This window comes from Micromonas commoda, chromosome 16, assembly GCF_000090985.2.
Source record: "Micromonas commoda chromosome 16, complete sequence".
In the NCBI taxonomy this organism is placed as follows: domain Eukaryota; kingdom Viridiplantae; phylum Chlorophyta; class Mamiellophyceae; order Mamiellales; family Mamiellaceae; genus Micromonas; species Micromonas commoda.
In genome coordinates this window covers 342,215-361,765 of record NC_013053.1, presented here as the reverse complement: position 1 = coordinate 361,765, position 19,551 = coordinate 342,215, and the positions used below count along the sequence as shown (strand labels likewise).

General features: G+C 68.3%; 11 protein-coding genes across 11 annotated transcripts; 3 read left to right on the top strand and 8 right to left on the bottom strand.

Annotated features, from left to right (window-relative positions):
• Positions 1 to 27: 27 nt before the first annotated feature.
• MICPUN_64823 (predicted protein) lies at positions 28 to 1,173 on the bottom strand (the record flags this gene model as incomplete). The annotated part of the gene is made up of 1 exon (XM_002506680.1): positions 28 to 1,173. One exon carries the CDS (start codon positions 1,171 to 1,173, stop codon positions 28 to 30), a length of 1,146 nt encoding a protein of 381 aa, XP_002506726.1.
• Positions 1,174 to 1,778: 605 nt separating this feature from the next.
• MICPUN_96095 (predicted protein) lies at positions 1,779 to 3,768 on the top strand (the record flags this gene model as incomplete). Its single annotated transcript, XM_002506827.1, has 1 exon — positions 1,779 to 3,768. One exon carries the CDS (start codon positions 1,779 to 1,781, stop codon positions 3,618 to 3,620), a length of 1,842 nt encoding a protein of 613 aa, XP_002506873.1. The 3' UTR covers positions 3,621 to 3,768.
• A 49-nt stretch (positions 3,769 to 3,817) lies between these two features.
• MICPUN_64821 (predicted protein) lies at positions 3,818 to 4,687 on the bottom strand (the record flags this gene model as incomplete). Its single annotated transcript, XM_002506679.1, has 1 exon — positions 3,818 to 4,687. The coding sequence occupies one exon, from the start codon at positions 4,685 to 4,687 to the stop codon at positions 3,818 to 3,820; it is 870 nt and encodes a 289-aa protein (XP_002506725.1).
• Positions 4,688 to 4,806: 119 nt separating this feature from the next.
• MICPUN_89067 (predicted protein) lies at positions 4,807 to 6,141 on the top strand (the record flags this gene model as incomplete). The annotated part of the gene is made up of 1 exon (XM_002506826.1): positions 4,807 to 6,141. The coding sequence occupies one exon, from the start codon at positions 4,807 to 4,809 to the stop codon at positions 6,139 to 6,141; it is 1,335 nt and encodes a 444-aa protein (XP_002506872.1).
• Positions 6,142 to 6,247: 106 nt separating this feature from the next.
• MICPUN_106619 (predicted protein) lies at positions 6,248 to 7,312 on the bottom strand. The gene is made up of 2 exons (XM_002506678.1): positions 7,227 to 7,312; positions 6,248 to 7,122 (listed from the first exon to the last, which is right to left on the bottom strand). The coding sequence occupies exons 1-2, from the start codon at positions 7,284 to 7,286 to the stop codon at positions 6,295 to 6,297; spliced, it is 888 nt and encodes a 295-aa protein (XP_002506724.1). The 5' UTR covers positions 7,287 to 7,312; the 3' UTR covers positions 6,248 to 6,294.
• Positions 7,313 to 7,912: 600 nt separating this feature from the next.
• Positions 7,913 to 9,638, bottom strand: MICPUN_106618 (predicted protein; the record flags this gene model as incomplete). Its single annotated transcript, XM_002506677.1, has 1 exon — positions 7,913 to 9,638. The coding sequence occupies exon 1, from the start codon at positions 9,077 to 9,079 to the stop codon at positions 7,913 to 7,915; it is 1,167 nt and encodes a 388-aa protein (XP_002506723.1). The 5' UTR covers positions 9,080 to 9,638.
• A 727-nt stretch (positions 9,639 to 10,365) lies between these two features.
• On the bottom strand, positions 10,366 to 10,593 carry MICPUN_89153 (predicted protein; the record flags this gene model as incomplete). The annotated part of the gene is made up of 1 exon (XM_002506676.1): positions 10,366 to 10,593. A coding segment is annotated over one exon (228 nt), but the record flags the coding sequence as incomplete, so codon positions are not given.
• A 562-nt stretch (positions 10,594 to 11,155) lies between these two features.
• On the top strand, positions 11,156 to 12,352 carry MICPUN_104592 (predicted protein; the record flags this gene model as incomplete). Its single annotated transcript, XM_002506825.1, has 1 exon — positions 11,156 to 12,352. The coding sequence occupies one exon, from the start codon at positions 11,156 to 11,158 to the stop codon at positions 12,350 to 12,352; it is 1,197 nt and encodes a 398-aa protein (XP_002506871.1).
• A 110-nt stretch (positions 12,353 to 12,462) lies between these two features.
• MICPUN_104591 (predicted protein) lies at positions 12,463 to 14,262 on the bottom strand (the record flags this gene model as incomplete). Its single annotated transcript, XM_002506675.1, has 1 exon — positions 12,463 to 14,262. The coding sequence occupies one exon, from the start codon at positions 14,260 to 14,262 to the stop codon at positions 12,463 to 12,465; it is 1,800 nt and encodes a 599-aa protein (XP_002506721.1).
• Positions 14,263 to 14,464: 202 nt separating this feature from the next.
• Positions 14,465 to 17,233, bottom strand: MICPUN_104590 (predicted protein; the record flags this gene model as incomplete). The annotated part of the gene is made up of 1 exon (XM_002506674.1): positions 14,465 to 17,233. The coding sequence occupies one exon, from the start codon at positions 17,231 to 17,233 to the stop codon at positions 14,465 to 14,467; it is 2,769 nt and encodes a 922-aa protein (XP_002506720.1).
• A 247-nt stretch (positions 17,234 to 17,480) lies between these two features.
• Positions 17,481 to 19,462, bottom strand: SHMT2_GHMT2 (glycine hydroxymethyltransferase). The gene is made up of 2 exons (XM_002506673.1): positions 19,424 to 19,462; positions 17,481 to 19,180 (listed from the first exon to the last, which is right to left on the bottom strand). The coding sequence occupies exon 2, from the start codon at positions 19,178 to 19,180 to the stop codon at positions 17,879 to 17,881; it is 1,302 nt and encodes a 433-aa protein (XP_002506719.1). The 5' UTR covers positions 19,424 to 19,462; the 3' UTR covers positions 17,481 to 17,878.
• Positions 19,463 to 19,551: the final 89 nt, after the last annotated feature.

Sequence of the window (19,551 nt, the reverse complement as noted above, 5' to 3'; positions counted from 1 at the left end):
TTAACCCAAGCTTCGACGCGCGACGACCTACGCCTCGTCCCCGTCGCGCGCGCCCATCCCCGCCGGGTCTATCTCGTCCACGACGCGGTCCCTGAACCTCAGCACCAGACCGGTCGATTTGAACGGCACGTGCGGGTCCCTCCAGCTCTCCGGCGCGCCCTCGACCCTCAGCGCGTCGCGCTGCCTCGGCTCGCCCAGGGTCGACGCGTACAGCCGCCGCCACGCCCTTCCGATCGCCCCGTCCGCGCTCATCGCCTCCACCGCCGGTACGAACGTGGTCCTGATCAGCGCGAGGTGGTTCACCATCCACGCCGCCGTCGACGCGCCCGACCAGTGCCTCGACGGCGGTCGGGCCTCCGCGCCGGTGCCCCGCGACGTCCCGCGCACCTCGTGAGGCGGCGACCTGTCGACGTCCCACGGTGCCGGGAGCCAATCCCGCTTCCACGCTCGTCGATCGCGTCCCGCTTCGTCGTTTGGCGATTTCGTCGGATGCGACGCGTCCTCCTCCGACGCGTCCTCCTCCCGCGGGGCGGCAAACTTTGCGCGTCTCACCCATCGCGTCGGCACCAGCTCCCTGAGCACCGCGAGTTGCAACCTGGCGGACGCCTCGGTCGCCTCCCTCTCCGCCGCCGCCGCACCCGTCGCTTCCCTCGTGCTTGGATCGAGGAACTTCTCGAGGGACGCCAGCGTGAACGTCTCCCCCGACGCGCCGGGCAGCGGCTCCAGCATGAACCTCGGCGGCCTCGCGAGCTTGGGTGGCTGGCTCGCCTCGATCTCTGCCTCCCTCAGCAGGTGCTTGAACGGGCCCTTGCGTCCGTACGCGAGCTCGATGACGTGCTGATAGTCCCGTCGCGAGTGCAGCGACCGCCTGAGCCGACGCACCGCGTTCCTCCCCTGCTTGATGTGCCGGCCGATAATCGTCGGGCTCGTCTCGGTGCTCCGCTTCCGGAACTTCTCGACGACGTAGTAGTGGAGATAATTGCGGCCGCACGGATCCGGAAACAGCCGCGCGACCTCGAGGCACCTGCGATACAGGGCTATGACCTCGCCCGCCCGTTGCAGGTGCTTCATCATGGTCTCCTCCTCCTCCTCCACTGCCTGACAGTTCCCACCAGAATTGGTTTTTGGCTGCGAAGGCTCGTATCTGATCTGCTGTGGCGCGCCGCGCGCCATCACAAAGACCAATTTGGCTTCTTCTTTTCTCTCTGAAAACCCATACGAGCGGTTTCTGTGGTCTCAACGAGGCTCCCCAACCGTCATTTCTGGTCTTTTTTCCACCACACCTTCCGACGGCTATCGGAGGTGACGTCGATCGGAGGTGACGTCGATCGGAAGCGCCGGCTAGTGCGCAAAGCGTCCCGCACGGAGACCCACGTATCGCTCCTCGTCCTTCGCGTGTTGGAAGGCGAGCGCGCGTTCGTCCTAAATCGACCGGGCCCGCTCCCAACGCTTGAACCCGCGGTGTGCGACCGTCTCGTCACCTCCCGGGAGACGGACGCAATTGTGCCGGGCAACGGGGCGATCCGCGTTCAGTCCGTCGTCGCGGCCGGGTCCCTTCAGGGCGTATCGTTCGGGATCGAGCCGCTATGAACGCGATGGCGAACGCCGTGCCGATCGTGGCGATGGCGCGTGGCTCGCCCGCGGCGTGTTCCGGGCGATGCGTCGCGGTCCGGGGTTCCCCCGCGGCGTGCTCGTCTCGCGCTGCAACCTCTTTTCGTCGAAACGCCGCCGCCGGGGGACGCGTCGTCAACCGGGCGCGCGCGCGTCGTCGCGCCCCGATGCCGCCCGTCGCGGTCATCGAGAACCCGGCCGGCGTCACGGTGACCGAATCCACCGGCGAGGACGACCGCAAATCCTCCCTTCGCGTCGACTTTCTCGTCATCGGCAGCGGCATCTCCGGCCTCTCCTACGCGCTGGAGGCTGCGGAGTTTGGCAAAGTCGCGGTGGTGACCAAGGATGTGGCGTACGAGGGGAGCACGCACTACGCCCAGGGCGGCATCTCGGCGGTGATCGATCCGAACGACACCGCGGAGGAGCACGCGAGGGACACGCAGATCGCGGGCGATTTCCTCTGCGACCAGGCGGCGGTTGACGTGGTGTGCGCCGAGGGGAAAGATGCGGTGGACAAGCTCGTCGCGTTTGGATGCGAGTTTACGCGGAGGGCGTGCGGTTCGTTGCACCTGGCGAGGGAGGGCGGGCACTCCAAGCACCGCATCGTGCACGCGGCGGACATGACCGGCAAGGAGATCGAGCGCGCGCTGCTCGAGAGCGCCAGGGCTCACCCGAACGTCACCTTTTACGAGCACCACGCGGCGCGCGACTTGCTCGTCTCGGAGAAGGATCCAAACGGCGCTAGCCGGCGGTGCATCGGCGCCGAGGTTATCCGCAGGAGCGACGGCGCCGTGGTGACGTTCTTGGCGTGTTGCACCCTCCTCGCGTCCGGCGGCGCAGGTCAGCTCTTCCCCAGCACCACGAACCCGAGCGTGAGCACCGGGGACGGCGTCGCGATGGCGGTGCGCGCGCGCGCGGACGTCGCCAACATGGAATTTTACCAGTTCCACCCGACGTCGCTGTACACCGGCCCCGGGAGCGTCGCGGCGAAGAAAAAGCCAAACGAGAACGCGTTTCTCATCACAGAGGCCGTGCGAGGCCACGGCGGCAGGCTGTTTAACCACGCGGGCGAGAGGTTCATGTCGCGGTACGACGATCGCCTCGAGCTCGCTCCGCGCGACGTGGTGGCGAGGGCCATCGACTGCGAGATCAAGTCCGCGGCGGAGGCTGGGATCGAGGCGAGGTGCGTGTACCTGGACGTCAGCCACCTGCCGGCGGACGATATCCTCGAGCACTTCCCGGGCATCGCCGCCGAGCTGAAGGAACGCGGGCTGGACATGACCTCGGACAGGATCCCGGTTGTGCCGGCGGCGCACTACCTGTGCGGCGGCGTTCGCACCGACCTCGACGGCCAAACCTCCCTCGACGGCCTGTTCGCGTGCGGCGAGACGGCGTGCACGGGCCTCCACGGCGCCAACAGGCTCGCGTCCAACTCCTTGCTCGAGGCTGTGGTTTTCGCCAACCGCGCGTTTCGAGCCTCGGCGGACCGGCTCGCGAATGACGCCGCGGATTTGGAACCCCTCTTTGCCGCCGCGGAGGAAGCCGCCGCGGTTGAGGAGATTCGCAGGATGGCGGTCAAAGGGAGTTCGAAAGGGAGCGTACTCGAGTACGACGCCCATCCCGAGTGGGCCGGTGTGATGCGCGAGGAGGTTCAGCGCGTCATGTGGTCCGCCGCCGGCATCGTGAGGGACTCGGACACCATCGCGCGAGCGGAGGAGGAACTCGAGAGGCTGCTCGCGCGGTGCGACGCGGAGATGAGAACCAGGGGCGAGTGTCTCTCCTCGCACGAGCTCAGGAACCTCATCACCGTCGGGTTGACCGTGGTCAAGTGCGCGGGCATGCGGAAGGAGTCCAGGGGCTTGCACTACAACGTCAACTACCCCGAACGGGTCGAGTCGGAGCGCCGGCCCACCGTGCTCGCCGGCGTCGACATAGACAAAGGGGAAATCGGCGCGGCCGGTGACCCCGCGGCGGGCGAGGACAAGAAGGTCTCGTTCACTCCTCGCTAAACGCCGAGGAATACCCCGGACTCCGGTCCGGCGGTGGCTGTGTACTGATAATTGGAATTGGGGGGGCAAGCGGTTGGGACCGCGTTGCTGGTTGATGTGTTGCATACTCGCGGGTGTCCTTGTTGAAATACAACATTGCGATGCCCCGATCGATCTACTCGTCTACGCGAATGCCCATCGCCTAATCTATTTCCGGTTCACAACATCACCTGCATCCTGCTGTGATCCGCCCTGGTCCCCTTCATGGACCATCCCGGGTCGAAGTACCCCTCCACGCCGACCCTGAAGTCGATTGACACCCTCGTCGAGCTAGTGGGATTCCTTGGGACGTGATGCCGCCGCGACGTCCCGTGAAACAACGCAACCTGACCCACCGCGATGTCCAGCGGCGAGTAATCTCCCGCCCCCGCCTCGGACTCCAGCCAGATCGTCGTCTTCGTCCTCGACTGGCACGTCAGCGGCATCCAGAAGTTGAGCTCGCCGTGTTGATGACCGTAATCGGCGTCGGCGTGCGCCCTGACGAACCGGGTGGACGGCCCGGGCTGGAGCCTCAGCGTCGGCGGCCTCTGATACCAGAACCGCACCGGCTCGTGCTCGTTCGCTAGCGCCCCGCACGCCGCCAGCCTTCTCTTCAGCTCCGGAAGCACCCGCTCGCACACGAAGGCGTCGAAGGACTGAAGCAGTCCGCCGCGGCTCTCGTCAGCGGCGACAACGTCCGCGAGGTGCGCCTGAGCCTCATCGCACGAGCCCGCCTTGCTGTCCCTCAGCGATTGCGCCGGCACGACGAAGTCCTCCAGATCTCCGCACCGGTCCGGGTCCGGCCAGCTTCCAACCGCGGGCCCCGCGCGCTTCAGGAGTCGAGCCACAGCCGGAGCCAGGTCGTGCACGGAGCGGTCGTAGGAGATGACGCAAGTCTCCATGACCTCGGCCGGGAGCGCCCCGCGCGGAGCGACGGGTCCGGGATCGTCTTTACGAGCCTTGCTGTACCGCGCCGTGTGCTTAGCGGAGCGCAGCGTGGCGGCACCCGTGACGTACGCCGGATCCGAAGCCTCGGGCGGGGGCGCCATGTCGACCGCCGTGAGGCGAGACTGGAGACGTCTGGTCCCCACACAAAAACCTTACTCTCATCAGAAACGCGTGGCGCTCCATTCACGACGACCGAGCGCGCTTCGATCCGACGGTCGACATGAAACTTCGCGCCGTCTTGCTCCTCGCCGCGATATGCGTCGCACCGCACGTCGCGGTCCGCGCCGATGACGCGTGCACCGACGAGACGTGCGCGTCCCACCTGAACGATCTCCGCGGGGTGCTCGCGAACGCCGAGGACGTGGCGGACTACGTGGTGCGTCTGCGACGCGAGCTCCACCTGCAACCCGAGCTGATGTGGACGGAACACAAGACCTCCGCGGTGGTAAAGCGCGAGCTGACGGCGATGGGGGTTTCGTTCGAGGAGATATCGGCGCCCGGAGTGGTCGCGACGATCGGATCGGGCTCCGCCCCGGTGGTGGCGCTACGCGCTGACATGGATGCGCTGCCGGTGACGGAGGAGTCCGACATCCCGCTCGAGCGAAGGAGCCAGATCCCTGGCAGGATGCACGCGTGCGGCCACGACGGTCACACCGCGATGCTGCTCGGGGCGGCGAAGGTGCTCAAGTCCGTTGAGCCCGAACTCCGCGGCACGGTGCGCCTGGTGTTCCAGCCCGCGGAGGAGGGCGGCGCGGGCGCGAGACGCATGCTCGAAGACGGCCTCCGAGTCATGACGCCGCCGATCGAGTCGTCCTTCGCGCTTCACAACTGGCCGTACCCCGAGACCCCCAGCGGGACCGTGGGGACCCGCTCCGGCACCATCATGGCCGGCAGCGGCTCGTTCGAGATCACGTTCACGGGAGCGGGCGGGCACGCGGCTGTGCCCCACAAAAACGTCGACGTGGTGGTGTGCGGCGCCGCCGCGGTGATGGCCACGCAGACCATCGTGTCGAGGCTGACCGACCCGCTCGACTCCGCGCTCGTGTCCACCACGATTTTCAAGGCTGGCGGCGAGGCGAGCAACGTGATGGGCGACCGAGCCGTGCTCGCCGGGACGTTCAGGGCTCTCGACAAGCGAACGTTCGAGTGGCTCCACGGTCGAATCGAGCACGTCGCCGCCGCCACGGGAGCCGCGCACGGGTGCGACGTGAACGTCGACTTCTTCCCGGTCAGCAACGGCGTCCGGCACGAGGAGTACCCACCCACCGTCAACGACGCGCGCGCCGCGACGCTGGCGAGGGAGGTGGCGACGTCCATGTTTGGCGACGACGCCGTCGTCGACGTCGCGCCCGTCATGCCCGCGGAGGATTTCTCCTTCTTCGCCGAGGAGTGGCCGTCCGCGATGATGTGGCTCGGTGCGTACAACGTCACCGCGGGTGCCACGTGGCCGCTGCACAGCGGGAAGTACGTGCTGGACGAGTCGGTGCTGCACAGGGGCGTGGCGATGCACGTGGCGTACGCGACGGAGTTCATGTCGACGGGCTTCCGGGGATGAGCACCCCCGGAGTCGGTCATTCGACGAGGGGCCTCATATCATGATGAGGAAGGTTTCACCCGCGACGGAGCTCGAGGCGCGAGTGAATTCGATTCGATGCACTGTCTCGTCCCATCCATGAATATATTACACGCGCGTCTCAGTAAGCGCGGCTCACGCTCGAACTAGGACGGTGGATCGCCCGAAGATGCGCTGCGCGTCTTCGATTTCGGCCAGGCGCGCTTCCAGCTCAGCCTTCCTCCGGTGCACGACGGGCGTGCCATCCTTGGCGATGGGCAGCGCGAGGAGCTTCTCCTCCACGTCCTGCCTGTTCTCCGCCAGTATCTCCAGCGTCCTGAGCCTCTCGTCCTCGGGCAGGACCCTCATCCCCGGCGGGATGTGCGCGAGTTCCTCCTTCTCCCGCCTCTCGCGCTCTCGCTCCGCCAGCTCCAGCTTTCGCTCGACGAGGTAATCCGGCACCCGCCCGTAGTCCCTCTTGGCGATGAAGTCGTTGGCTCGGCGGGTCTCCTCCTGCGCCCTGCGCATCTCGGCGACCCGCTCCTTGCCCTTAGCCGCCGCCTCGGCCACGGTCATGGTCGAGTTCTGGCGGACAAAGTCGGTGCCGTAGACGGATTCCTCCCTGGACACCGTCGTCGGGGGTCGGGGCGCCGCGGACGCGGGCCTGGAGGACGCGGCGCGGGCCCTCTGAGCGGCGCGGTCGGCGGCGCCGATGTGAGACTTCATCATGGCGTCTTTCTCGGCCGCCTCCTTCAGCTTGCGCGCCTGGTTCTTGGCGCTCTGCTCCCTGAGCTTGGCGAGGTTCTGCCTGTGGTGGTCGGTGGGCTTGATGCCCCTCCTGCGCTGCATCTCCCTGACGTTGGACCCGGCCGCGGGATTCATGGCGAGCCCCACCTGCGAGCTGTTCGTGTGGTGGGTGGCGAGGGGTCGCCTGAAGCTGGTGCGACGGGGCAGGTTCTCGATGCCGAAGCCGTTTTCGTTGGTCTGCGGGGAAGGGGAAGGCGAGGGAGACGCGTCAGTCAACGGTGCGATTCCGAGAGGGCGTTTCTCCGGGCGAACGACGGGTTCGCGGGAGGCCGCGGACGCACCACGCCGTACAGAATCTCATCGGCGGACCCGTCCCTGTATCCGAGCGCGATATCGGCCATGATGAGCGGGTTACCGTGTCGGTGTGGACACCACGCGCGCGCTTAGTGGTCCGCGTTCGCCGACGGAATTTGAAATCTGACCCTCGCGGACTGACTGGCCATGCTGGCCAATTTTTTGTCGCCCGACGTTCTCTGGTGTCTGTGAAGCGACGCGGATAGGGAGTTCATTCACGGTGATCTCGCGGTCTTGGGCCGACTCGGCAGAGAGAGGCCGGCGTTTGGCGACCCGACTGCGAGCACAGACCGCACGATCGGGTCCGTCTGCGCTGAACCCGTCGGGGCATCCATCTGAAGGCAGGGGCAGGGGCAGGGAGCAGGCCAATTCTTTCACTCATTCGTCCTGTCCTAAATTATGTCGGCTCCCGCTAGCACCTGGCGTCGGAAGGTTCTCCTCACCGCCGCGGCGGCTGGTGCGGGATACTACGGTGAGTCGTCCCGCGGGTTCCATCCATCGCCACACGGTCCCCCCGGACCCGACCCGGGCGTCCCCCGTGCCCCCTCGCCCTCGTGCGCCCCCCCCCAACACGCTTGGACTGACCCCAATTATCAACCTCGAATCGTCACGCAGCGTACCAGAGGGTGTCTCGCTCCGAGCGCGCGCAGCAGCTTCTGACGGCCACGCTTGGCTACACGACCGCCGCGATGGCCGCGGGAGAGACGGTCGCCAAGCTCGCCGTCGACGTCAAGGATTTCCTGCACTCCGACGCCGACGCGCCCGTGCCCCCATCGCTGAGACAGGCGCTCAGGGTGCTCAACACGCCGGAGCTCGAGGAATGCGCCGCGAGGGTCACCTCGGGCGTGGCCAGGGGGGTGGCGGCGGCGACGAGCGGCGGCGGCGTCGACGGCGGTCGCCGTGAAGGCGGCGACGAGGACGGCGGCGACGGCCCCGCGACGAGCTCGCTGGACGCGGTGCTCGACAGGGTGCTGGATCCCCGGAACTGGGGGCTGGCCTCCGTCATCGTGTCCGGGGCCACGCGGCAAGCACTGGAGGCGGTCATCGACGCCTTCAGGGAACAGTACGGCGCCGGGGGGGGCGGCGCCGATGCCCCCGCTAGCAGCGGCGGCGAGTCATCCACGGTGAACGACGTGCTGGACAAGATGCTTCGAATGGCGGCGTCCCCCGAGGGCAAGAGCGTGCTGCTCGACCTGTGCTCCGTCTTTGTCTCCGCCGCGGTGGGCACGTACCTGGACAAGACGCAGGACGCCAACTCGGTCTTCGACGATTTCTTCGCCGCCGCCACGCGCGCGAGCAACAGGGAGGCCATGCAGGACATCGCCGGCCGCGTCACCGGCGAGACGGTCCGCACGATGGTCGAGGTTCTCTCCCCGGGGTCGGCGCTGAACGCGACCCGGGGCGCGGCGGCGCGGCGGTCCGAGTCGAGAGCCGCGTACGCGAGGGACTCGGTCAACGTCGGGGCGGCGTCACCCGCGGCGGGAGGGATCGACGGGTCGTTCACGGTCGGTGCAGCGCACGCGCACGTCGGCCTGGTCACCCCCGGGGCCCAGTCGGTGTTCCAGACGTTTGACGCGGGCGCGGGGTTTGACGCCATGTCCACGGAGGAGTCGCCCGTGGCAGTCAACGGGGAGAACGGCCGATCCGACGCGGGAGACGGGTCCGCGCGCGATGCGTCGTCGCCGTCGGGATCGGACGACACCGACCTCGCGGACCTTAGTTCGGTGGATCCGGCGACGACCCAGGCGCACGCGGCGGCGGCGTTCACGTCGGCGCTCTTCTCCGACCTCGGGCCCCAATTTTTCAAAATCGTCGTCGCCCCCGAGGGGAGGAGCCTCATAGCCGAGGTGGCGGGGACGTGCACGGCGTCGGCGGTGCGTTCGTTCGTGCTATCCCTCAGGGACTGCGTGTTCGTCACGTCCAAGGACGGGCGCACGTGGTCGGTGACGTCGTACGCGGTGAACGCGGCGAGGGTGGCGGCTTTTGCATTCGCGTTCTTTTGGGTCGTCGCGTGCGCCAGGCTGGCGGCGGCGTGGTTTTTGGTGGGCGTCGGCGGCGAGACGGTCGCGGGCGTCGCCGCGTCGGAGGTTGCGCCGTTGATGGCGGCTGCGGGCGAGGCGGCGCCGTTGATCGCTGCGGCGGGCGAGGCGGCGGGGGTTAGCGGGCATAGTTACATGCCGTGGTATGCGTGGGCCGGGTTGTGTGCGCCTGGCGCTTTTGTTCTGCGGTGGGCCAAGGGCGCGGCGACTCAAACGCCGCCCGTGCCGTCGCAGCCCGGGGCGCGGGGGGGTAAGAGGAGTCGCAACCAGGAATATGTGCTCGGTCGCCTTCACACGGACGTGACGTATAAATGAAACACAAGTTTCGTGTTGTCTTAAAACGATACCGGGGCTGTATCTAACGTATCTAACGTTTGCGTGTTCAAACCCCTCGCCTGGCGTTCCCCGCGGCGAGCCGCTCGCTGGACTGCTTGACGCGAATGTCGTGAAGCCGCTCGCACGAGTGCATCGTCATCTCCCTCGCCCTCTCCCGCTCGGCCCTGGTGCCGAACCTGTACATCCGTTGCTGCTGCTGCCTCTCGTACAGGCAGTTACTCTCCAGGTGGTTGATGTGCGTCATCTCGATGTTGTGCTCCATCCGCCGCCGTTGGACGGTGGCGGCCGGGTACGTCTCCTCCCACTCCCTCGCGCTCCTGACGTAAAAGGGAAACTCGTGCCTCTGCGTCTTGAGCTGATGCGAGAACGTGGGGGTTCGGTTCAGCGCGAAGTTCTGCTCCTCGCCCGGCGACAGAAAGTACATGAGGAAGACGATCATCAACGGCAGGAGCTGAAACAGGTTTCGGAGCAGATCATCCGTGTTCTGCGCCCGCTCCTGGCCGCGCCCCGGGTGGAACCCCGCCCCACCCGACTGCCGCCTGCTCTCCTGGTACGCCCTGTTCGCCCTGTAGTACGCGCCGCCCCTGTGCGTCCTGAACCTAACCCCCGGCCCCCCCGGGAACCCGCCCCCCCCGAAGAACATGTTGAAGATCTCCGCCGGGTCGACATCCTCCTGGTAGTAACCCCCGCGGTGCGAGCCGCGATGCACGCCGCCGCCGCCGCCAAAGGGCGATTGTCGCGAGTTGGGATCCTCCGTGCCGTACCTGTCGTACGCCGCCTTCTTATCCGCGTCGGACAGGCACGCGAACGCGCGCGAAACCTGTTTGAACACCTCGTCCGCGCCAGTCGCCTGGCACTTGTCCGGGTGGAGCTTCAGCGCGGTCTTTCGGTACGCCTTTTTGATCTCGTCGTCGGTCGCGCCCCTCTCGATGCCGAGGATCTTGTAGTAGTCGTCGTTCGCGCGTCGTACCCTGGCCATGAGGGCCTCCTGCTCGGGGGTTCCCTTGACGTGCTCCGCGGGCTTGTCGGACGGCGACGCGCCCGCGGAGGTACGCCGCCGTGCGCCCTCGTCGCGCGACCCATTCATCCCGTGTTTTTGCCCGTTCGCTCCCGAAGCGCCCGCCGCCCCGCCCGCGCCCGACGCCGAGGCCCGACCCCGCCCCGCGTCCACGTCCAGCCTCCTCGCGGCGATCGCGTTGATGAGACCCTCCGCCTCGGAACCCACCGCGTCGGGGTCCAGCCTCGCGCCCTTCTCGGCGTACTTGAGCGCGCGATCTAAGGTGGTCTGGGCAGTGTCCCGATCGGTCCAAGCGTCCGTCTGCGCGAGGAGCCTCCGCGCGACCGCGACGCACTTTCGCGCCTCGTCCGCGTTCATCGCCCTGGGACTGGCACGGCGGCGTCGAACCTCGCGATCCCGTGCACCAACCTTCCCCGAGGTACCCGCGCTCCCGGGCGGTGCGGCGACTTCTGAATGAGCGACCCTTCACCATACTGTGCTGGCAGTGCCGTCGCGAGATCGTCAGTCAGATGTGAGGCGCACGATGCTTCTCGAGCGGGACCCCGCCGCTCGCGCCGAGATGCTCTCGGCGTGGTCGTCGTCCCGGACGCTGCTCCTGGACATGCGCGACGCCGATGCGTTTCACGCCCGGCGGCTGGCGGGCGCGGTGAACCTGCCTCGGACGACGATGAGCGGCAGGCTGCACGAGCTGCCGCCGAGGTCGCGACCGCTCGCGGTGGTGCTCGATCCCGCCCCGGTGGCGTGCGTGGACGAGGACGCGTGGTACCGCGCGCAGCTGGCGTGGTTCACCGCGGACTTCAAGGGCAACCCGTGGACCCTGCGCGGATGCGTCGTGGGCGATGACGCGCTCTTCGACGACGCCGCGGCGCGTTCGGGGTTTCCCGTCGCGACGGGCGCGGTGAATCCCACCGCGCGGGGCAGGCTGTGGGAGCCGTCGGACAACGTCGCGAGGTGGCTCCCGGCGGTCGAGGCGCGCATGGCGCACCGGTGGGGACGCGGCGGGCGACTCCTCGAGGGCGCCATGTCATCGGAGGAGGAGCCGGCGTCATCGGAGGAGGAGCCGGCGTCATCGGAGGCGGCGGCGTCGGGACCGGACGACGACGACCCCCCGCTGCTCGTCGACCTCGGGTGCGGCGCCGGTCGTGACGCGGTGTACGCCGCGCTGCGGGGGTGGAGGGTCCTGGCGCTGGACTCGGACGCGAAGGGTCTCGCGCGATGCGCCGCCCTCGCGGAGGCGCACGGCGTCGGCGACAGGGTCGCGCCCGTCCGCGTGGACCTGGAACGGACGGACCCGGCGGACGTCTTCGAGACGATCGGCTCGCGGCGGTGGTCGTCGCTCGTCGCGGGAAGGGCGTCCGCCGTCGATTGGGCGTCGCTCGTTAACGACGCGAACGCATCCACCGTGGGTGCGGCTTTGACGGTGAAGAACCCGGTGAGGGCGGTCCTGGCGGTGCGGTTTCTGCAGAGGCGCCTGGCGACGGCGCTCCCGTCGCTGCTCCCCGCGGGCGCGGCGGTGATGTGGTTCCATTTCATGCGGGGCGCGGAGCTCACGGCGGTGGGGAGGCCGAACAAGGCCAAGGACCTGCTCGAGGACGGCGAGCTGAGGACGGCGTTCGACGCGGAGCGCGGGTGGACGGTGGTGGCGGACGGCGCGACGAAGCTTCCGGATGGGAGACCGGTGTCCGAGTTTGTAGCCGTGAGGGACGGGTCGTACTCCTAAGGGTCCTTTTAGACTAAACGTAGTGCTAGCTAAGACCTACCAGTATATAACACTAGACTAGTGATGATTGCGCCGTAAGTTACACAGACTTATATCGAACGACTCGCTCGTCACAGCCTGTACACCACCCTGTTCCTGCCCTTGAACGGCAGGTACCCGAGCTTGGCGTCTGGGTGTTTGGCGACGAGGTAGTCCACAAACTCGACGTACGTCCGAACGGGGGCGCCGTCCGCGGTGCGCCGGTCCGGGAACAGCTCCGGGAACACGCAGCACGGAACCACCGCGAACGGTTTGCCGAGCGCGATCGCCGCGTCCACCACGGGCTCCGTCGCCTGGTCCGGGTGCATGCCGACCAGAACGTCGCACCGCGCGATGGCCTCCCCGAGCGGGCCGTCCAAATCTCCCCAAAACTCGCTCGCGAGGTGTTCGAACGTCGCGTCGTCCGACGAGGCGCGGGTGGACGCGCGTGCCTCGGAACCCGCCACCGCTGACTCGTCATCATCGGACCAATCCGCGTCGTCCACGTCGGACACGTCCGCGTATCTCAGCACCCGCTCCGCGTGTTCCCTCCGCCGCCTCGTCCCCTCCTCCGCCGCCGTCCTCACCCACGCGTCCGCCCTTCGCCACGCGTTGTGCTCCGGGGACCCGACACCAGCCCTCGACGCCCTCTTCCGGAGGTTTTTCCACGTGTTCAGCTGCCTGGCCGACACCGAAACCGCCGCCGGGTCGCAGAGCGTCGCGCCCAGGCCGTGGCGGACGTGAAGCTCAAACGAGAGAACGCCGCCGCCCCCCGCGACGTCGGCCACCCTGTGCCTTTTATCCGACCAATCATCGAACGCATCCACCGACGTGTCGTCCGACGTGTCGTCCGACGTGTCACCGACCCGCCGCCTCCCGAGGTCGCCCGCCGCCGCCGCCGTCGCCCTCTTCTCCGCCGCGTCCGCGCCCCGGAGACGAAACGTCCGCACGATCCAATCGGCGAATATCCTGTCGCTGTCCTGCTTGCTCGCCTTGTTCTCCGTCGCGTGTGGATCGTCCGGGTCGCGCTCCCGCGCCACCGCCGCCGCCGCACGCGCCGCCGACGCCATCTTGGAGACGCGAACCTGTTCGTAGTAAGTGATGGCTGTTAGTAGTGGTAAGTAACGTGGACCAACAGTAGTAGTACCAACCTGTTCGAGCTCCGCTTCGGACGCGTCGTGTCGGCGGACGCAGTTGGGGTCGCCGCACGTACCGCGGGAGACGAGCGACTTGCACAGCTGCGCGACGGGCCGGGGGGAGGAGCCCGCGGCGGTAGTTCCCACCACCGCGATGGGACCCGCCGCGCGCCGCCGGGTTCCGCCGAGGTTGGGACGAACGGCGCGTCGTTTGGGATCCGCAAACGGCGCGGCGTTTGCAATCTCCGACGCCGGGGTGGCCGCGAGCAGCTCGACCCCGCCCGGCGGGACCGAGACGGCGTACGATCCCGGGCGCGACGCGATGGCGTCCCTTTCCCGTGGTCGCGACGGCGTGAGCTCGCGACCGGTGAACCTGATCGTGGCCCCGATGCGCACGGCTTTGCCGACCTTCCCGAACGCCTTGACGAACACGAAGTGCGACGAGGAGGACGGATCGTCATCGTCGGCGCCGCCCGACCGGCACGTCACGTCGATGAACGTGAGGCTCTTTCCCAGGGTGTGCCGCCGCGTCACCACTCCCTCGCCGGTCCTCTCTTCTCCCAACACGTCCTCAGGGTCGGCGAGCACCGGGGAGGGAGTAGGGTCGCCACTCGCATCCGCCACCGAAGATGCTGACGAGCATCGGCCGAACGAGGCGAAGCGGAACCGACGGACGTTCGCCGCGCGCGGACCCGACGCCGCCATCCTCGCGAGGAATGCGGTCGCCGCGCCGCGCGCCATGACAGACGCTGACATGGCGTCGACGTCTGGCTATGCTGCTCAAGGGTTGGGTGGCACCGGTTAGGTTTAGCAGTTTGCTTTTCCTCGCGCGTGCCGAGTGCCTGGCGGGCAACTGGTTTTGTTTCGGTGTCAGACCAGCCACCGCGGTGGACGGCTCGAGCTTGACGTGCCGCGTATTCACCTCGTTAATCAAATCTTCGGTCTACCCGACTACGTGTCACCTCTTGCCAAAGACTGCGCGCTGCTGTTCCAGCGTGGACCTGTACGCGTTCTCCACCACGTCTGACACGTAATCCCTCGGCGTGTTCCCCGTCAGCATCTGCCCCCGGGGCTCCCCGAACCCCGGCGCTCGCTCCTCGGGTCGCCACAGCGGCGGCGCCGGGCCCGTCCACCTCGGCTGGCTCAGATCCGGGACCGCGGGCGCGGGAAACGCGGGGAGCGGCACGGCGGTCGAGTCCCACCGCGGCGGCGGCACGCTCGGCTCCGATGCCGGCGGGGGCGCGGGGAGCGGCGAGGTTTTGGCGGGCACGGACGGCGCGGCGGGAGGAGGGGGAGGCGACACCCCGGGCGGAGCGGGCTCCCCCGAGGGCGACTGCCACTGGGGCGGCACGGTCCGCATCTTCTCCGCGGGCGGCGGAGGCGTGGACGGCGGCTCCCGAGTGGACGCCGGCTCCTCCCGAATGGACGGCCACCCATGTGATGTCGCCTCCTCAGCCTCCCTCATCTTCAGCTGCTGGGTCAGGTGCGCGTGCTGCCGCCGCAGCATCGCGTTGAGCTGCAGCTGCTGCTCGAACATCGCCCGCTGCTGCTGAGTCATCTCCGGTTCCTTCGGCGTCGGCGGGACGTGCACGGGAGCGACGGGCGGGGCGACCAGGGTGTACGGTCCCGACTTGAACGGCGGCGGCGCGACGTAAAACGACTCGCCAACCCGCGCGGAAGACGAAGCGTCGCCGCCCGACACGGCGCGAACGACCCTCGCGACGGCGCCGTCCAAGTCGCGGGTGATGGCGGCGCTCAGCTCGCCGAGAGCCGGGGCGGCGACGGAGTCTCCGGGAGAGCGCCAGTCCTCGAACCGCGTCGACACAACCTTCGCCACCGGCGGGAGCGATTCCTTCACCCGCCGCGCCTCCGCCTCCGTCTCCCTCGCGTCCGCGTCCGCCTTGGCCATCTCGCTCGCCTTGTCGTGCAACCTGCCCAGCAGCTCGCGCTTAACCTCGTCCCGCGCCTTGGCCTCGTCCAGTTCCTTTCGAAGCCGCTCGGCGGTCACCGCGGCGTCGGACTTGAGCCGCTCCACCTCGTTCGCTCGCTCGCGGTGCTGCCTGGCGAGTTTCGCCAGGAACTCGTCGCTCGGCTCGACGTCTCTCTCGAGGAACGCGCTCCACTGGTCCTCCAACGCGGCCCTCGCAGCGCGCTCGCTCTCCCTCAGCAGCATCTTCCGCTCGACTTCGCGCCTCTCGCGCGCAACCTCGGCGGTCCACTCGTCCAGCCTCGGGTTACGCCGCGCGGCAGCCGTCGACGATATCGACCCCGCGGACCCGGGCGCGAGCGGCGACGACGCCTCCTCGCTCATCGCCCTCTGGTACGCGGCGGCCCTCTCCAGTATGGCCCGCTCGGCCGCGGCGGTCACGTCCGGCCGCGGGGGCACCGGCACCGGCGGCGGCGGACCCACCGCGGGCGGAAGCGCCGCCGCCGCGAGCGCCGCCGCGTCGAGCGCCTCCCGCGCGGCGCTCATCGCCGCCGCGGCAGCCTCGGCGTCGTACGCGTCGTAGCTGGTGTGCGAGACGGCGTCCGCGGGGGCGGGCGGGGCGCTCGGCGCGGCGGGATCCGCGGGCTCGGGGGGTTGATCCGACTTTGGTTGGTTCAAAGGTGACTTTGGTTGGTTCAAAGGTGACGGGGGCGCGCTCGGCTTGGCGGGATCCTCCGGCGGGGGCGGGTACACCACCCCGGGCGAGTCCGGCGGGTCCGCGAACGTGACGCGGTGCCCGAGGTCGGCGGATCTTCGAACGGCGGCGGCGGCGGATGACGCGTCGGATCGAGCCGGTGAAAACGGCGGCGGCGGCGGCGGGTCAATCTCGTACGGGTAATGGTCCGCCGCGGCTTTGGCGATGCTCGTCTTGGCGCGCGGCGCGGGGGACGACGCGTCCGTCTCGAACCCCAAAACGTCCGTCAGGTCCGAGAACGTGACGTTATCGGCGGACGGGCGGGTTCGAAGGTTCGCGTGGACGGCGGCGAGTTCCGCCGCCGGCGCGTCTCGCTCTCCGCAAAAGCGTCGAAGGAAACTCGCGACGGTGTCCGCGTCCGTGCCCCCCCGCGCCCCCGCGAGGAGCTCGAACGCGCGCCTCGCGTGAAGCGCGTGACGCTCGACGTACGACGCGATGGTCCTCGGGGACGACGCGACGGGCGCCGCCGCTCCGCCCGGGGATTTGGCGCCCCTTCCTCCTCCGCCTCCGGACGGGGATTTGGGGGATTTGGCCCCAGCCGGTGACCCCGGCGCGTCTACCCGAATCGTCGGGTTCCACGGGGGTTTCGCCGGGCTCGGGCTCGGTTTCTTCACCGGGCTCGGGCTCGGCGCGTCGCCCGGGGTGGTTGGCGCCGGCGATATCGTCGCGTCCGCGGGAAACGGGTTCGCGGGCGACGACCACGCCGTGCGCTTGCTCGGCTCCGGGGGATTCATTCGCCTGGGCGTGGACGCGGCACTCCCCGGGCTCCCAGAAGCGAGCTCCGCCTTGAGCCGTTCGATCTCCGCCTCGTCTTCCTTCGCGCGTCGCTCCGCCTCAGCCTCCGCTTTCTTCCGTTCGGCGGCGGCGGCGTACCTCTCGCGGAGCGCCGCCTCGGCTCGGCGCAGCGATCCGACGGTGATTGCGCCGTCGGGTCCCCTGCGGATCAAGGCGAGGGCGTCCCTCAGCTCGGGGTTGTGCGCGGCGACCCTCTCGAGCTCCTTCATCGCTCTCTCCATCCCGGCCGCGTGCCTCTCCGCGCGGGTCATCCGGCCCGGGCTCTTGGGCTTGCCGGGGCTCTTGAGGATGGATTGCGGGCCGTCCCCGTTGTTCGGCTTGAGCGCCGGATCTAAGGCGTCCTCCGACCCGACGGGCGGGTTCTTCTGCCACCAGAACTTGCCGCGGACGTCGACGTCGTCATTGGCACTGGCGCGGAGTGGGGTTTGGGTCGGGTCAGGCGGGATGCGGCGCGCAAAGCTGCGGAGAGAGCGCGCGACGTAACGGTCCGAGGGAAAGCGAGATGACGAGCCGAGGAAGGTTGGGGAAGGGGAGTTGACGCGGGGAGCGGGACGCGGGCCGGAGCGCACCTCGGATCCTTGTTGCGGAAATGAGCTATCCGTCTCGCGAGCTCCGACGGACGCGACATCGTGCGTGCGATGCCGCGTTTGTGCGGTCCTCCGTGGGCGTCCGAGGCGCGCGCCAACAGTGCGTAAATTCAGGGTCAAACGGTCGAAAAATTCATTCCCAGGGCAGTGGGGGGACCCTGGGTGGATTGGAAAAGGAGGTGCCAGCGTGACTACCGCGGTCGAAGGTTGGACGACACTGCCGTGGCTATACGCGTATCTCTATTATGACACAGGTAATTGTGAGACTATGTGCAATGCGACCCGGGCTTCTCCTGCGCCGGGCATAACTTAGTAGACACCCCCGGGCATGTGGAACCCATCCGCGAAGCTCTCCACTTCCTCGCGCAGAGCCTTGATGTCGGCGCGGTCGTTGGCGGCGAGGTAGTCGTTGAAGTCCTTGAGCTTGGGTCCCTCCGCCGCAGCCTTGCACTCGATGGCGATCTCGACGCCCTTGTGGATGAGGTCGGCGACGCGGACGAAGTCCTCCTCGAGCATGCCGCGGGTGGTCATGGCGGGGGCGCCGATGCGGATGCCGCCGGGGATGAGCGCCGAGGTGTCGCGGGGGACGCTGTTCTTGTTCAGGGTGATGTGGGCGAGGTCGAGGATGCGCTCGACCCTGGCGCCGTCGATGCCCTTGGGACGAAGGTCGCAGAGGATGAGGTGGTTATCGGTACCGCCGGAGACGAGGGTGTAGCCGAGCTCGGTGAGCCTGCCAGCGAGCGCGGCGCAGTTCTTCACAACCTGCTTCTGGTACTCGACAAACTCGGGGGTGGTCGCCTGCTTGAGGGCGACGGCGAGGGCGCCGATGGTGTGGTTGTGGGGACCGCCCTGGAGGCCGGGGAACACCGCGCTGTTGATGGCCTGCTCGTGCTCCTTCTTGTAGAAGATCATGCCGCCGCGGGGGCCTCGGAGGGACTTGTGCGTCGTGGTGGTGACGATGTCGCTGTAGGGGAAAGGGTCGTCCACGATGTTCGCGGCGACGAGGCCGGAGATGTGCGCCATGTCGGACATGAGGTAGGCGCCCACCTTGTCGCAGATCTCCCTCATGCGCTTGTAGTCGTAGTTGCGCGGGTACGCGGACGCGCCGGCGATGATCAGCTTGGGGCGGTACAGCATGGCGTTGGCCTCGAGGGCGTCGTAGTCGATGAGGCCGGTGTCCTCGTCGAGCCTGTACGGCAGGGACTCGAAGAAGATGGAGGTGGCGGAGATCTTCTTCTTGGGGGTGTAGAACCCGTGCGTGAGGTGGCCGCCGTGGGGCAGGTCGAGGCCCATGATCCTGTCGTGCGGGTTGAGCAGCGCGGTGTACACGGCAAAGTTGGCGGGGGAGCCGGAGAGCGCCTGGACGTTGACGCCCCACTCGTCATCCTTGAGCCTGAACGCCTCGAGCGCGCGCTTCTGGCACAGGCGCTCGGTCTCGTCGATGAACTCGTTGCCGCCGTAGTAGCGCTTGCCGGGAAGGCCCTCGGAGTACTTGTTGGTGAGGCACGAGCCGTTCACCTCCATCACCGCCCTCGACGTGAAGTTCTCAGACGCGATGAGCTCGAGGCCGAGGCGCTGGCGCTGCTTCTCCTTCTTCATGATGGCGGCCATCTGTTTATGGATGGGGGCGATTTGGCGAGAGATTGGTGGGGCACGTCAGTGAGGGGCGAGTCGGCGTTGGGGCGAATCTTGTCGGGGCGAATCGGCGATCGAAGCGAGGCGCGAGACTGAGACGGTTGACAGCAGAGAAATAAATCTCTCTCGCGCGCTGGCGGCGGATTTCTCGAGCTGCGAAAAAGCTCGGCGCCGGGGGGCCCGGGACGCGGGATTCGGGGCGCATCGCGCGATTCTCACCTCCGGGTCGAGGTCCTCGACGCCGAGATCCTGGAAAGGGGCCGTCCTGGATCCGGTGGGGGGCTCGGCGACCGCGCGAGGGGGCTCGGGGCCTGCGCACGCGGGAGGAATTCAAACGTCGTCAGATG

Excerpts from the sequence above, each read along its gene's own strand:
- SHMT2_GHMT2 (XM_002506673.1), bottom strand. The coding sequence starts at position 19,180 with ATGGCCGCCATCATGAAGAAGGAGAAGCAGCGCCAGCGCCTCGGCCTC.
- MICPUN_106619 (XM_002506678.1), bottom strand. The coding sequence starts at position 7,286 with ATGGCCGATATCGCGCTCGGATACAGGGACGGGTCCGCCGATGAGATT. Across the intron at positions 7,123-7,226 it reads ATGAGATTCTGTACGGCGTG|ACCAACGAAAACGGCTTCGG; the intron begins GTGCGTCCGCGG and ends CCTTCCCCGCAG.